This window comes from Oncorhynchus tshawytscha, linkage group LG09 (genome assembly GCF_018296145.1).
Source record: "Oncorhynchus tshawytscha isolate Ot180627B linkage group LG09, Otsh_v2.0, whole genome shotgun sequence".
In the NCBI taxonomy this organism is placed as follows: Eukaryota; Metazoa; Chordata; class Actinopteri; order Salmoniformes; family Salmonidae; genus Oncorhynchus; species Oncorhynchus tshawytscha.
In genome coordinates this window covers 13,991,207-14,007,999 of record NC_056437.1, presented here as the reverse complement: position 1 = coordinate 14,007,999, position 16,793 = coordinate 13,991,207, and the positions used below count along the sequence as shown (strand labels likewise).

The window sequence follows — 16,793 nt, the reverse complement described above, 5'->3', positions numbered from 1 at the left end:
TGAGGCTAGGTTTAGGGCTAGGGTTGTGGTTGAGGCTAGGGTTAGGGTTGTGGTTGAGGATAGGGTTAGGGCTAGGGTTGTGGTTGAGGCTGGGTTTAGGATTGGGGTTGAGGCTAGGGCTAGGGTTAGGGTTAGGGCTAGGGTTGTGTTTGAGGCTAGGGCTAGGGTTGTGGTTGAGGCTAGGTTCAGGGCTAGGGTTGTGGTTGTGGTTGAGGCTAGGTTTAGGGCTAGGGTTGTGGTTGAGGCTAGGGTTAGGGTTGTGGTTAAGGATAGGGCTAGGGTTGTGGTTGAGGCTATGGTTAGGGCTAGGGTTGTGGTTGAGGCTAGGGTTAGGGTTGTGGTTGTGGTTGAGGCTAGGTTTAGGGCTAGGTTTGTGGTTGAGGCTAGGGTTAGGGTTGTGGTTGAGGATAGGGTTAGGGCTAGGGTTGTGGTTGAGGCTGGGGTTAGGGTTGGGGTTGAGGTTGAGGCTAGGGTTAGGGTTAGGGCTAGGATTAGGGTTGTGGTTGAGGCTGGGGTTAGAGTTGAACTGGGATGTAGAACTGGGATAGGGCACCTCCACATCTGAATTCCCAATTCAACCCTTAAACAGAGTGTCATTTCTCTCTTAACACTCACAGATCCCATTCTCCAAAGACTGTGGCTCTGATGAGCTGTGTGAGAGTGACCTGCTCTTGAACGTCAAGAAAGGAGAGATGATTCCCAGGTGAGATCTGACACTCAATCCAGCATAGTAAATCCATACTGAACACGGCGCTCAGTGGTGCAGGCTACCTTAAACCTAAATCAATTCAATTCAAATGGCCTTTATTGGCATAGCGGAAACATATGTTTACATTGCCAAAGCTTGTGAAACACAACAAACAAAGTGAAATAAACCATCAGAAATTAACACTCCCTATAAGATCTCATGAATAGCAAACACAGTATTCCAAAATGTTTTTCTGTGGGACCGGACAAATAAGCCATTTTCTTATTCTGCTGTTCTGCTTTAGTGAGAATAAACTTCCTCTATCAAGCCTTGCTGGTTAAAGAAAATAAATTCAGATAGTTTCATAAGTTGAAAGACAGAGGCCATGATTCAAACACACCACAATGTAGCAACATTGCACAGAACTCGACTTTTAAAATCAATTTCCCTGACATGTTAGCATTCACAGTAAACACTATGGATGTCGGCTCAAACATAATTACCTTTAACAGTTAAGTGCAGTGCGATTTGTTTGAATCCCAGCGAGTCATTAACAGACACACAATACAGACCAACAGTACAGACCAACAGTACAGACCAACAGTACAGACCAACAGTACTGACCAACAGTACAGACCAACAGTACAGACACACAGTACAGACAGACAGACAGACAGACATTACAGACCAGACAGACAGACAGCCAGACATTACAGACCAGACAGACAGACATTACAGACCAGGACAGACAGACATTACAGACAGACAGACATTACAGACCAGACAGACAGACATTACAGACCAGACAGACAGACATTACAGACCAGACAAAAATTACAGACCAGACAGATCAGACATTACAGACCAGACATTACAGACCAGACATTACAGACAGACATTACAGACAGACATTACAGACAGACATTACAGACAGACATTACAGACAGACAGACATTACAGGCAGACAGACAGACATTACAGACCAGACAGACAGACATTACAGACAGACAGACATTACGGACAGACAGACAGACATTACAGACAGACATTACAGACCAGACAGACATTACAGACCAGACATACAGACAAACATTACAGACCAGACATTACAGACAGACAGACATTACAGACAGACAGACATTACAGACCAGACAGACAGACAGACCAGACCAGACAGACAGACATTACAGACAGACAGCTCCTCGGCCAGTCAGAGGGGTAGCATGATATATTTTATTTTCACTGCTCCAGTTAATGGTGCCACTGTTAAAGGATTCCCCATCATAATATAGTGTCTTCATTACAAAGCACTGAAACAATCCCACTCACATACTGCAGGTATATTTTAACATTCATTCTTATCCCCTCTGTATTGTTTTGAGTAAAATGAGTGTTGTGTTTTGCAGCTCATCTAAGATGTTGGTCAGCTTTAAGAACAAGAGGCTGTCCTTCACTGTGTCTGTGACCAACAAGAAGGAGAATGCGTACAACACCCGAGTCATGGCCACATACTCCAAAAACCTCTTCTACGCCTCCATCACTCCTCCAGTATGGATCAGCCTCTTTGATTTTTAGCATGACACTCACTATAGGATGACTATTTGCATATTTATCAGTAAACATTCCCTAAAATTGTGGGATTCATTTCAGAGTGACGAAACAGAGGTGAAGTGTAGCTCCACCCGAGAGACTCGTAGCCTCTCGTGCCAGGTGGGATACCCAGCTTTAAGGAAGAACCAGGAGGTAAGACCTGACGACAAAACGAAAAACTATGGGCGTGTGTGTAGGTCTCTCTCTCTTTCCTTGTCAGCCAGGGTTGTCGTTTCCTAAACAATACACATCTGTTCCCTGCAGGTGACATTCGTAATCAACTTTGACTTCAATCTGAATCAACTGCAGACCGAAGCCGACGTGAGCTTTGAAGCTCTAAGGTAGGAGTACACAGAACTTGCTTGTTTGTTGATCACATAGTAATCTCTCTTAGTCCTATGGATCTTCTGTTACATGACTGATTGATTGATTGATTGATTGATTGATTACATGTGCTTATTACAGTGACAGCACAGAGGTGAACCCCTCAGACAACCACGCCTCTATCTCCATCCCTGTCCACTATGATTCAGAGATCGCTCTCTCCAGGGAAGCAAATCTCAATTTCTATGTGGTTGACATGGACAATGAGGTGAAGACCACAGTGAATACTTTCAATGACATCGGTCCTGAGTTAAAATTCTCTCTGAAGGTGAGAAATAATGCACAAACAGGTACACAGTCATTATGTGTCAGTCAGTCTGTGGTAAAATACTTCCCCCTTGTGGTAGAAATGGTAAGACAAGTGTTTTCTCTTCTGTTCAGGTTTCTACAGGGAATTTCCCAGTGAATATTGCCTACCTCACAGTCTCACTGCCCAGCGATACAGCAGGAGGCAACCCATTACTGTATGTGACAGGAGTCAACACTGCACCTGTGAGTAAAAATAACCAGTCAACCTGTTTCTAAATAACTAGGCATGGCCCAGGGTTGCTGCTTCAAATCCCAGGTTTGACGGGGGAGAATCTGGCAAGAATTACCTTTCTGATGGACTTAGTTATATTTTAAAGTGATTGACTGTTGCCCTCTTGTTGTTCTGCAGGCTGGAGATGTTAGCTGTGAAGTAGCCAGCCTCGTCAATCCTCTGAAGATCAGTGAGAAGCCTTACACACCATCCTTCTCCAAGGAGAACCTCATGAGCACAGAGGAGCTGGTGCGTTTGAGTGTGCATTCCTGTGTGTATTGTTTGTGACAGAGAGAGACAAAGATAGGTTCACAGTTTTACATCTAATGATCTCCTCTGATTGCATACCTGGGTCATTCCTATGATGGTTCACAATTTTACATCTAATGATCTCCTCTGAATGCATACCTGGGTCATTCCTACGATGGTTCACAGTTTTACATCTAATGATATCCTCTGAATGCATACCTGGGTCATTCCTACGATGGTTCACAGTTTTACATCTAATGATATCCTCTGAATGCATACCTGGGTCATTCCTACGATGGTTCACAGTTTTACATCTAATGATATCCTCTGAATGCATACCTGGGTCATTCCTACGATGGTTCACAGTTTTACATCTAATGATATCCTCTGAATGCATACCTGGGTCATTCCTACGATGCGGTGCCTTTTGGAACTCATAACATTTGAGGAAAAATTATATATATTTAAAAGAAAAATAGCATTATAATCAGAAAAAAGGACATATTGATTACACATATTGGTCAAGCTCAGACACTTTATTTGTTTTTTCAGGTTCTTTTTATAACCTTTCAGGTGCATAATCCTAACAGGGTGGACATTTGGAGCCCAAATTCAAATCAAATCAAAATCAAATGTCATTGGTCACATACACACATTTAGCAGATGTTATTTTGGGTGTAGCGAAATGCTTGTGTTCCTAGCTCCAACATTGCAGTAATATCTACAAATTCACAACAATACGCACAAATCTAAAAGTAATAGAATGGAATTAAGAAATATATACATTTTAGGACGAGCAATGTCAGAGTGGCAGTAGAATACTGAAATGAGATGAGTAAAGCAGTATGTAACATTATTACAGTGACTAGTGTTCCATTATTAAAGTGACCAGTGATTCCATGTACAGTGTGGAGAACAAGTATTTTTTTATTTATTTTACCTTTATTTAACCAGGCAAGTCAGATAAGAACAAATTCTTATTTTCAATGACGGCCTAGGAACAGTGGGTTAACTGCCTGTTCAGGGGCAGAACGACAGATTAGTACCTTGTCAGCTCGGGGGTTTGAACTTGCAACCTTCCGGTTATTAGTTTAACGCTCTAACCACTAGGCTGCACTGCCCGATTTTGCAGGTTTTCCTACTTACAAAGCATGTAGAGGTCTGTAATTTTTTTAATCATAGGTACACTTCAACTGTGAGAGACGGAATCTAAAACAAAAATCCAGAAAATCACATTGTATGATTGTATGATTTTTAAGTAATTAATTTGCATTTTATTGCATGACATAAGTACTTGATCACCTACCAACCAGTAAGAATTCCGGCTCTCACAGACCTATTAGTTTTTTGCAATTGTTTTAGATTCCGTCTCTCACAGTTGAAGTGTACCTATGATAAAAATTACAGACCTCTACATGCTTTGTAAGTAGGAAAACCTGCAAAATCGGGCAGTGTATCAAATACTTGTCCTCCCCACTGTACATAAGGCAGCAGCCTCTAAGGTGCAGGGTTGAGTTACCAGGTGGTAGCCGGCTAGTGATGGCCAAGAAATGACACACAAAAAAACAAATACTGCAAAGTTGCTTAAGAGCTAGAAGCAGTGCTGTCATGTCTGTCAATGCCATCTTTGTTCAAATTAGCCATAGCTCTGTGAGCAAGCAAGTTCGAGCTAGCATAATGTTGAACACTTGAACAGGATTTTAACTTCTCTATCAAACATATTTTAACATTTTGAAATTTTGTTGATTTTTCTCTATAATTAAGCCTAGCAGGGTGGAAATGTATGAGTGGGACATACAGACTAACAACATGAAACATGGAAGAATAGATATAGCTGAATGTTTACATTTATTTAGCTTTGCACTATTGTTTTCCCACCAAAGAAATGATGACACTTCCTGAATGTGGTGTCATTGTAGGAAGGGGTTGTTTTCTTAGATGGAGAATTAAAACAAACTAACAGGGTGGAAAGGGATATCAGGGACACTCAGAAAATCTTAAATAAAATAATAATAAATACAATAATCATGAGGGAAAAAAACATTGACGAGAGAGATTTTAAATAGGGCTATAAAATAATGAGGAAAGATTTTAATTATGCTATTACTTTAAGGCTTATGTTTCTTGTGGAAGTTGATGAATAACACCGGAGGACATGGCAAAAACACCTACATCCTACATTCAAAATGCAGAAAATTCCCTTTGAAGATCGATATTTTTGTTGTTCTTTTAAGGTAAAGGACATCTGACCTTATATTTAAAGCCTTTTGTACTCCACATTTTAGACTAAATAAGAAGTGGTATTTCCTCAGGACAGAAAAGGCACCGCATGGTAGGAATGACCCTTCTATTGTTTTCGGATTCTTCCAGAACTGTAAGACAGCCAAGTGCCAGCCTATGAAATGTGTCCTGAAAGACATGGGGATGATGAGTGATTTCTTTGTGAACGTGACCACGCGGATATGGAACGGTACCTTTGCTGCTGTAAGTATAGACAGACAAATTTGTCTGTTCCACATTGTTTACATGCTTGCTTCTCCTCCTCTTTAATGGTGTCCAGACATCACCTCATTAGTCCTCCTCTTGTGTTGTCTTTGAGCAGTCCTCATTCCAGTCCACTGTGCTGACTGTGAGCACAGAGATAGAGACTTCCCAACCTGAACTGCTGGTCATCTCTCACAAGCACCTGACGGTACTGGACTAATACATTATATACTTCTCAATACACTTTAATGTTATATCTCTGATGTCCAGGCAGAATTTGTTCATTTGTACAAGTTCAATGTGTTTAGATGACCAGCATATCAACAGCTACACTCGTTGTATTGCCTGACTGCTGGTGTGAAACATCCCGTCTTCTCCTGAACACTGTCATCTGTCTCCTGACCTGTCTGCAGGTTGGCGTCACCATCAGTAAACCAGGGGTGAAAGGGGAGATCCCTGTAGGCGTTATTGTGGGCAGTGTGATTGGAGGCCTGCTTCTATTGGCTCTCGTCATTGGCCTGCTTTGGAAGGTATGTACCAGTCTTTTGTACTTTATGATGTAAAACTCTCTTAAACTGAACTACTGAAAAATAGCAGAAGCTCTGAGCTATCCTAACAAGACCAGCTATCCTTACCTCTATCACGCCAGTATCCCTCCACATTGTAAATATGGTATTAGAACTGACCCTGTATATACAGCGCTCTCCGTAATTATTGGGACAGTGAAGCATTTTTAAAAATTTTGGCCAAAGGTTTGGATTTGTCTGCACTTTAACCTCATGGTCATTGTTTGATTTCAAATCCAAACTTTTGGAGTATAGTTTTTAAAAAATGCTTCACTGTCAATTATTATGGAGGGCACTGTAGCTTCTTCCTTCGTAGTGTTCTTATCGCTTAGCGTGTGTTTGTGTTCTGCCTTGTTATTTTTAGTATTACATTGATATTGATTACGGCATTGTTGGGTTTGGAGCTTGCAAGAAAGGCATTTCACGGCACTTGTGCATGTGTCATTAAAAACATGAAACATGAAATAATCCTACGTCATCTCTTATTCTTCCTTCACGTCTTCTGTTTGTGTGCCTTTCTCTCCCTCTGTCTCACTCTCGCTCTGTCTCTCTCTGTCTCTCCTTACAGTTTGGTTTCTTCAGGAGAAAGTACCAGCAGCTGATGAAAAACACTGATGAAGACCAGGCGGAGACCGAGGGTCTGCAGGAGAACGCAGCAGCGTGAGAACCAGGCGCAGGAAAGAACCCATCTTAGAAACCACAATGTGCCAACAGACTGAGAACACAATGACCAAAGACCACAACCACAACCACACACAAACTGAACAAACATGACTTGTACTTACATATTGAGCAAATGGCTTGTTAGTGGAAGGGGCTGTTTGGGTGGTGGCTTTAACATGGTTTTGGTTGTGGAGTGAACGATTGCTTGGAGTGAACAGAAACACATTGTTTGAGCGTATTAGAGAGTGTGTTTTGATTAGGACCAAAGAGACAACAGATTTTATTAGTGGAGGTAACATGATTCTCTCACCACCAAACACTTCCAAGCGAAGACCCGTTATGTCGGCCATCTTGGATCCTCCATAGGGAAGTTATTTATCTACAGTGCATTTTTTCTGGCCGAATTCATACTTCAGTACTGGTATTCCTTTTTATATATGTTCACGGAATTGTTGAGGCCTATTATTAAGTAAGAAGCTTGTGTATAGTAATTTGTCATATCAATTGATATTATTGATATCAATTGTTGAAAAGCACAGTAGTATACTGTAAACAGCCTTTCAAATGGATATAGACAATAGTTTACACATGAGAGCTTATGGACGCTATCATATCATAGCATAGCTAGCATATGGCGTTCTCGGTGCTTTACATTGCAGTGGGAGGGGTTTGGCATTGTGTTGATGCCGAGGCATCCTTATTTGTGAAAGAGACATTTACTTGAATATCAAAATAATAACAGAACATCAACAACCCATCTTTTCTACTTTCACTAAGGTACTTCCTGGCTTTGAGTATCTCAGTCACTGTTTTACAGAGACAACGCTGTATAATTACCCCAGCCATACAACTGCCTTGGGAGACACTGTGAAGACGCTGTCTTTAGAATATACACTGTATTCAGATCAGATTAATGTAACATTTGATTCATTGTACTGTTTGTAAAAATTTTGTGATATTAATCAAAGCAGAGTAATTGAATGTGTAGAAAATAAGTATATTTATTGTGTGGTTTCTATATTAAATATGTATCATTCAAATTCTTTATTATCAATAGATAAAACATAACACTTAAACAAGTGTTTAACTTATTCCCTACATAGCTATGGTGAAAATGCATTAAGCACTTACCGGTTAATCAGTTTATTTTGTACAGTCATTGTATCATGACTGAGAGAAACAACAGCAACTAATTAATTGTAGGATACAGACAGTAGCAGAGACTAAACTCTCTGAGATAATGTTTATGAGATATATTTTTGCACTGACATTTTCCCAGGTGTATTTTCAAAGGGTACATACCACTTCCTTCATTACGATTTTCGAGCATTCATTTTTTTATGACAACGTTATTGTGTTCATTGAAACTTTTGATTTTGTGTTGTAAATATGCTGATGGGGAATTTAATTTCATTAATTAAACTTTACGTACATAAAGGTGTGAATGACTTCATTTTGTATTGTTGGGGACAGCTTTACATTCACTGGTACTGTGTGTGATCTAATATTTGCCATAGAAAAGCTCCTAGATGAGGTCAGAATTCAACTCTGTCCTGTCCACTGGCACTCATTGTTCTCTTTCCAACAGGACTCGTCAGCTTCATACACCTTCTACCAAAGACAGAAAAAATCCTCCAGTATTAGCTTCCCGTGGAACTAATGCTGCGTTTATAACCAAGTGGAAGGTGGTAATTACCAGTTGAGAATTCGTAAATAGCCGTTAGATGCATTCATGTGCTTTGAACACAATGGCTAATGGCCAACAAGCTGCATCAACCTTAAAATACAGCTATCATTATATTAAACAAATTAGAATGTTAAAAAAACATATTAATAGATAGCTTTTTATGACTGAATGTTTTGTTGTTACATTAAACTGCCAAAAATTCTGTTATAGAGGTAATTTCTTTAGTAGGTCCTGTCAGAGGTCAGCATGTAGGAGAAGTCTGTGATCAGGATGATAGAAGTTACCCACTAGTAATTACCAATTAGATTATTCCAAGTCCAATGTGGTAAATACCACCTTCTCACTTGGATATGAATTCAGCATAATGCACCAATTCAAACTGTGTCAGATGGGCTTCTGACAGGCTCTGGAGCCATGTGACTATCACTTGACAATAATTAGTTTCACGCAACTCTTACTTAATGAGTACCCTATGCCTTGTGATCATTATGCAGAGCATTGTGCAAAGTACACCATACATACATTTTGTAAACACTTTACATTTAGTTGCTCTTATACCTGTGTAGTAAAAATGTAATTACTGTAACAACATTGTATTAACACATATAGCATTTCCGTGATGACACTAACTGGTAATCTGTAACTCAGTTGGTAGATTATGGTGTTTGTAACTCAGTTGGTAGATCGGGGTGTTTGTAACTCAGTTGGTAGATCATGGTGTTTGTAACTCAGTTGGTAGATCATGGTGTTTGTAACTCAGTTGGTAGATCATGGTGCTTGCTATGCCAGGAAAGTGGCTCTGATTGCCAGGACCACCCATAATGTATGCACATATGACTAAGTCGCATTTGGATAAAAGATCTGGTAAATGTTATATATTATTATATTATATTATTATTACATATTAGATTATAAACAACGTTATTTGCTTATCTATCTGTAACGACATGATCAGGTGTTTTTACCTTCTTCCATATGGAAACGGTGGCTTTCAGGGTGTTTTTACCTTCTTCCATATGGAAACGGTGGCTTTCAAGGTGTTTTTACCTTCTTCCATATGGAAACGGTGGCTTTCAGGGTGTATTTACCTTCTTCCAAATGGGGTGGCTTTCAGGGTGTTTTCACCTTCTTCCAAATGGGGTGGCTTTCAGGGTGTTTTTACCTTCTTCCATATGGATACGGTGGCTTTCAGGGTGTTTTTACCTTATTCCATATGGACACGGTGGCTTTCAGGGTGTTTTTACCTTCTTCCATATGGAAACGATGGCTTTCAGGGTGTTTTTACCTTCTTCCATATGGAAACGGTGGCATTCAGGGTGTTTTAACCTTCTTCCATATGGAAATGGTGGCTTTCAGGATGTTTTTGCCTTATTCCATATGGAAACGGTGGCTTTCAGGGTGTTTTTACCTTCTTCCATATGGAAACGGTGGCATTCAGGGTGTTTTTACCTTATTCCATATGGAAACGGTGGCTTTCAGGATGTATTTACCTTCTTCCAAATGGGGTGGCTTTCAGGGTGTTTTCACCTTCTTCCAAATGGGGTGGCTTTCAGGGTGTTTTTACCTTCTTCCATATGGATACGGTGGCTTTCAGGGTGTTTTTACCTTATTCCATATGGACACGGTGGCTTTCAGGGTGTTTTTACCTTCTTCCATATGGAAACGATGGCTTTCAGGGTGTTTTTACCTTCTTCCATATGGAAACGGTGGCATTCAGGGTGTTTTTACCTTCTTCCATATGGAAACGGTGGCTTTCAGGGTGTTTTTACCTTCTTCCATATGGAAACGATGGCTTTCAGGGTGTTTTTACCTTCTTCCATATGGAAACGGTGGCATTCAGGGTGTTTTAACCTTCTTCCATATGGAAATGGTGGCTTTCAGGATGTTTTTGCCTTATTCCATATGGAAACGGTGGCTTTCAGGGTGTTTTTACCTTCTTCCATATGGAAACGGTGGCATTCAGGGTGTTTTTACCTTATTCCATATGGAAACGGTGGCTTTCAGGATATTTTTACCTTCTTCCATATGGAAACTGTGGCTTTAAGGGTGTTTTCACCTTCTTCCATATGGAAACGGTGGCTTTCAGGGTGTTTTTACCTTCTTCCATATGGAAACGGTGGCTTTCAGGGTGTTTTTACCTTCTTCCATATGGAAACTGTGGCTTTAAGGGTGTTTTCACCTTCTTCCATATGGAAACGGTGGCTTTCAGGGTGTTTTCACCTTCTTCCATATGGAAAGGTGGCTTTCAGGGTGTTTTTACCTTCTTCCATATGGAAACAGTGGCTTTAAGGGTGTTTTCACCTTCTTCCATAGGGAAACGGTGGCTTTCAGGGTGTTTTACCTTCTTCCATATGGAAACGGTGGCTTTCAGGGTGTTTTTGCCTTCTTCCATGGAAAATGGTGGCTTTTAAGGGTGTTTTCACCTTCTTCCATATGGAAACGGTGGCTTTCAGGGTGTTTTTACCTTCTTCCATATGGAAACGGTGGCTTTCAGGGTGTTTTTACCTTATTCCATATGGAAACGGTGGCTTTAAGGGTGTTTTCACCTTCTTCCATATGGAAACGGTGGCTTTCAGGGTGTTTTTACCTTATTCCATATGGAAACGGTGGCTTTCAGGGTGTTTTTACCTTCTTCCATATGGACACGGTGGCTTTCAGGGTGTTTTTACCTTCTTCCATATGGAAACGGTGGCTTTCAGGGTGTTTTTACCTTCTTCCATATGGAAACGGTGGCTTTCAGGGTGTTTTTACCTTATTCCATATGGAAACGGTGGCTTTCAGGGTGTTTTCACCTTCTTCCATATGGAAACGGTGGCTTTCAGGGTGTTTTTACCTTATTCCATATGGAAACGGTGGCTTTAAGGGTGTTTTCACCTTCTTCCATATGGAAACGGTGGCTTTCAGGGTGTTTTTCACCTTCTTCCATATGGAAACGGTGGCTTTCAGGGTGTTTTTACCTTCTTCCATGTGGAAACGGTGGCTTTCAGGGTGTTTTTACCTTATTCCATATGGAAATGGTGGCTTTAAGGGTGTTTTCACCTTCTTCCATATGGAAACGGTGGCTTTCAGGGTGTTTTTACCTTATTCCATATGGACACGGTGGCTTTCAGGGTGTTTTCACCTTCTTCCATATGGAAACGGTGGCTTTCAGGGTGTTTTCACCTTCTTCCATATGGAAACAGTGGCTTTCAGGGTGTTTTTACCTTCTTCCATATGGACACGGTGGCTTTCAGGGTGTTTTTACCTTCTTCCATATGGACACGGTGGCTTTCAGGGTGTTTTTACCTTCTTCCATATGGAAACGGTGGCTTTCAGGGTGTTTTTACCTTTCCATATGGAAACGGTGGCTTTCAGGGTGTTTTTACCTTATTCCATATGGAAACGGTGGCTTTAAGGGTGTTTTCACCTTCTTCCATATGGAAACGGTGGCTTTCAGGGTGTTTTTACCTTATTCCATATGGAAACGGTGGCTTTCAGGGTGTTTTTGCCTTCTTCCATATGGACACGGTGGCTTTCAGGGTGTTTTTACCTTCTTCCATATGGAAACGGTGGCTTTCAGGGTGTTTTTGCCTTCTTCCATATGGACACGGTGGCTTTCAGGGTGTTTTTACCTTCTTCCAAATGGAAACGGTGGCTTTCAGGGTGTTTTTACCTTCTTCCATATGGAAACGGTGGCTTTCAGGGTGTTTTTACCTCATTCCATATGGAAACGGTGGCATTCAGGGTGTTTTAACCTTCTTCCATATGGAAATGGTGGTTTCAGGATGTTTTTGCCTTATTCCATATGGAAACGGTGGCTTTCAGGGTGTTTTTACCTTCTTCCATATGGAAACGGTGGCTTTCAGGGTGTTTTTACCTTCTTCCATATGGAAACGGTGGCTTTCAGGGTGTTTTTACCTTATTCCATATGGAAACGGTGGCTTTCAGGGTGTTTTTACCTTCTTCCATATGGAAACTGTGGCTTTAAGGGTGTTTTCACCTTCTTCCATATGGAAACGGTGGCTTTCAGGGTGTTTTTACCTTCTTCCATATGGAAACGGTGGCTTTCAGGGTGTTTTCACCTTCTTCCATATGGAAACGGTGGCTTTCAGGGTGTTTTTACCTTATTCCATATGGAAACGGTGGCTTTAAGGGTGTTTTCACCTTCTTCCATATGGAAAGGTGGCTTTCAGGGTGTTTTACCTTCTTCCATATGGAAACTGTGGCTTTAAGGGTGTTTTCACCTTCTTCCATAGGGAAACGGTGGCTTTCAGGGTGTTTTTACCTTCTTCCATATGGAAACGGTGGCTTTCAGGGTGTTTTTGCCTTCTTCCATGTGAAAACGGTGGCTTTAAGGGTGTTTTCACCTTCTTCCATATGGAAACGGTGGCTTTCAGGGTGTTTTTACCTTCTTCCATGTGGAAACGGTGGCTTTCAGGGTGTTTTTACCTTATTCCATATGGAAACGGTGGCTTTAAGGGTGTTTTCACCTTCTTCCATATGGAAACGGTGGCTTTCAGGGTGTTTTTACCTTATTCCATATGGAAACGGTGGCTTTAAGGGTGTTTTCACCTTCTTCCATATGGAAACGGTGGCTTTCAGGGTGTTTTCACCTTCTTCCATATGGAAACGGTGGCTTTCAGGGTGTTTTTACCTTCTTCCATATGGAAACGGTGGCTTTCAGGGTGTTTTTACCTTATTCCATATGGAAACGGTGGCTTTAAGGGTGTTTTCACCTTCTTCCATATGGAAACGGTGGCTTTCAGGGTGTTTTTACCTTATTCCATATGGAAACGGTGGCTTTCAGGGTGTTTTCACCTTCTTCCATATGGAAACGGTGGCTTTCAGGGTGTTTTTACCTTATTCCATATGGAAACGGTGGCTTTCAGGGTGTTTTTACCTTCTTCCATATGGAACGGTGGCTTTCAGGGTGTTTTTACCTTCTTCCATATGGAAACGGTGGCTTTCACCTTCTTCCATATGGAAACGGTGGCTTTCAGGGTGTTTTTACCTTCTTCCATATGGAAACGGTGGCTTTCAGGGTGTTTTTACCTTCTTCCATATGGAAACGGTGGCTTTCAGGGTGTTTTCACCTTCTTCCATATGGAAACGGTGGCTTTCAGGGTGTTTTTACCTTCATTCCATATGGAAACGGTGGCTTTCAGGGTGTTTTTACCTTCTTCCATATGGAAACGGTGGCTTTCAGGGTGTTTTTACCTTCTTCCATATGGAAACGGTGGCTTTCAGGGTGTTTTTACCTTCTTCCATATGGAAACGGTGGCTTTCAGGGTGTTTTTACCTTATTCCATATGGAAACGGTGGCTTCAGGGTGTTTTTACCTTCTTCCATATGGAAACGGTGGCTTTCAGGGTGTTTTCACCTTCTTCCATATGGAAAGGTGGCTTTCAGGGTGTTTTTACCTTCTTCCAGGGTGTTTTCACCTTCTTCCATATGGAAACGGTGGCTTTCAGGGTGTTTTTACCTTCTTCCATATGGAAACGGTGGCTTTCAGGGTGTTTTTACCTTCTTCCATATGGAAACGGTGGCTTTCAGGGTGTTTTCACCTTCTTCCATATGGAAACGGTGGCTTTCAGGGTGTTTTTACATTCTTCCATATGGAAACGGTGGCTTTCAGGGTGTTTTTACCTTATTCCATATGGAAACGGTGGCTTTAAGGGTGTTTTCACCTTCTTCCATATGGAAACGGTGGCTTTCAGGGTGTTTTTACCTTATTCCATATGGAAACGGTGGCTTTAAGGGTGTTTTCACCTTCTTCCATATGGAAACGGTGGCTTTCAGGGTGTTTTCACCTTCTTCCATATGGAAACGGTGGCTTTCAGGGTGTTTTTACCTTCTTCCATGTGGAAACGGTGGCTTTCAGGGTGTTTTTACCTTATTCCATATGGAAACGGTGGCTTTAAGGGTGTTTTCACCTTCTTCCATATGGAAACGGTGGCTTTCAGGGTGTTTTTACCTTATTCCATATGGACACGGTGGCTTTCAGGGTGTTTTCACCTTCTTCCATATGGAAACGGTGGCTTTCAGGGTGTTTTCACCTTCTTCCATATGGAAACAGTGGCTTTCAGGGTGTTTTTACCTTCTTCCATATGGACACGGTGGCTTTCAGGGTGTTTTTACCTTCTTCCATATGGACACGGTGGCTTTCAGGGTGTTTTTACCTTCTTCCATATGGAAACGGTGGCTTTCAGGGTGTTTTTACCTTCTTCCATATGGAAACGGTGGCTTTCAGGGTGTTTTTACCTTATTCCATATGGAAACGGTGGCTTTAAGGGTGTTTTCACCTTCTTCCATATGGAAACGGTGGCTTTCAGGGTGTTTTTACCTTATTCCATATGGAAACGGTGGCTTTAAGGGTGTTTTCACCTTCTTCCATATGGAAACGGTGGCTTTCAGGGTGTTTTTGCCTTATTCCATATGGAAACGGTGGCTTTCAGGGTGTTTTTACCTTATTCCATATGGAAACGGTGGCTTTCAGGGTGTTTTTGCCTTCTTCCATATGGACACGGTGGCTTTCAGGGTGTTTTTACCTTCTTCCATATGGAAACGGTGGCTTTCAGGGTGTTTTTGTCTTCTTCCATATGGACACGGTGGCTTTCAGGGTGTTTTTACCTTCTTCCAAATGGAAACGGTGGCTTTCAGGGTGTTTTTACCTTATTCCATATGGAAACGGTGGCTTTAAGGGTGTTTTCACCTTCTTCCATATGGAAACGGTGGCTTTCAGGGTGTTTTTACCTCATTCCATATGGAAACGGTGGCTTTAAGGGTGTTTTCACCTTCTTCCATATGGAAACGGTTGCTTTAAGGGTGTTTTCACCTTCTTCCATATGGAAACGGTGGCTTTCAGGGTGTTTTTACCTTCTTCCATATGGAAACGGTGGCTTTAAGGGTGTTTTCACCTTCTTCCATATGGAAACGGTGGCTTTCAGGGTGTTTTTACCTTATTCCATATGGAAACGGTAGCTTTAAGGGTGTTTTCACCTTCTTCCATATGGAAACAGTGGCTTTCAGGGTGTTTTTACCTTCTTCCATATGGAAACGGTGGCTTTCAGGGTGTTTTTGCCTTCTTCCATACCTTCTTCCATTTTATGGAAACGATGTTAATTTATGGAAATGGGTGTTTTTACCAAGTAATCTTCCAAAAAAAACTACTGTCATACACAGTGTAAGGGGATAAAGAATATGTACAAAGGTTTATGTGTTTTAGGCCTTACTTCCATATGTAAACCAAGTGGCATAGTTAAAGTGACTAGGATACATGTATTACATAAGGTGCAGTTTTAGAGTACCTTCTTCCATATGGAAACAATGTAGGGGTGGCTTTAAAGGGTGTTTTTACCTTCTTCCATATGGAAACAGTGGCTTTCAGGGTGTTTTTACCAATGTTAGTTGGCTGTTTCCATATGGCCGGTGGCTGTTTTTCAGTCTCTCGGTCCCAGCTTTTGCACCTGTACTGACCTCGCCTTCTGGATGGCAGCGGGGTGAACAGGCAGTGGCTCGGGTGGTTGATGTCCTTGATGATCTTTATGGCCTTCCTGTACATCGGGTGGTGTAGGTGTCCTGGAGGGCAGGTAGTTTGCCCCCGGTGATGCGTTGTGCAGACCTCACTACCCAGGGTGTTTTTACCTTCTTCCATGTGGAAACAGTGGCTTTCAGGGTGTTTTTACCTTCTTTCATATAGAAACGGTGGCTTTCAGGGTGTTGTTACCTTATTCCATATGGAAATGGTGGCTTTCAGGGTGTTTTTACCTCATTCCATATGGAAACGGTGGCTTTCAGGGTGTTTTTGCCTTCTTCCATATGGAAACGGTGGCTTTCAGGGTGTTTTTAACTTATTCCATATGGAAACGGTGGCTTTCAGGGTGTTTTTACCTTCTTCCATATGGAAACGGTGGCTTTCAGGGTGTTTTTGCCTTCTTCCATATGGACACGGTGGCTTTCAGGGTGTTTTTACCTTCTTCCATG

The 16,793-nt window shown here is 41.6% G+C and overlaps 1 protein-coding gene and 1 pseudogene across 1 annotated transcript in view; one reads left to right on the top strand and one right to left on the bottom strand.

Annotated features, from left to right (window-relative positions):
- Positions 1-8,581, top strand: part of LOC112257296 (integrin alpha-2) — a 31,924-nt gene extending 23,343 nt beyond the window's left edge. The window contains exons 19-29 of the mRNA XM_042326577.1: positions 618-703; positions 2,095-2,236; positions 2,339-2,431; positions 2,543-2,619; positions 2,744-2,930; positions 3,044-3,154; positions 3,321-3,431; positions 5,802-5,915; positions 6,034-6,123; positions 6,329-6,445; positions 7,050-8,581. Coding sequence (XP_042182511.1) covers positions 618-703; positions 2,095-2,236; positions 2,339-2,431; positions 2,543-2,619; positions 2,744-2,930; positions 3,044-3,154; positions 3,321-3,431; positions 5,802-5,915; positions 6,034-6,123; positions 6,329-6,445; positions 7,050-7,145 — 1,224 coding nt within the window. The 3' untranslated portion in view covers positions 7,146-8,581. The remainder of the gene's footprint in view (positions 1-617; positions 704-2,094; positions 2,237-2,338; positions 2,432-2,542; positions 2,620-2,743; positions 2,931-3,043; positions 3,155-3,320; positions 3,432-5,801; positions 5,916-6,033; positions 6,124-6,328; positions 6,446-7,049) is intronic.
- A 105-nt stretch (positions 8,582-8,686) lies between these two features.
- Positions 8,687-16,793, bottom strand: part of LOC112257297 — a 32,760-nt pseudogene continuing 24,653 nt past the window's right edge.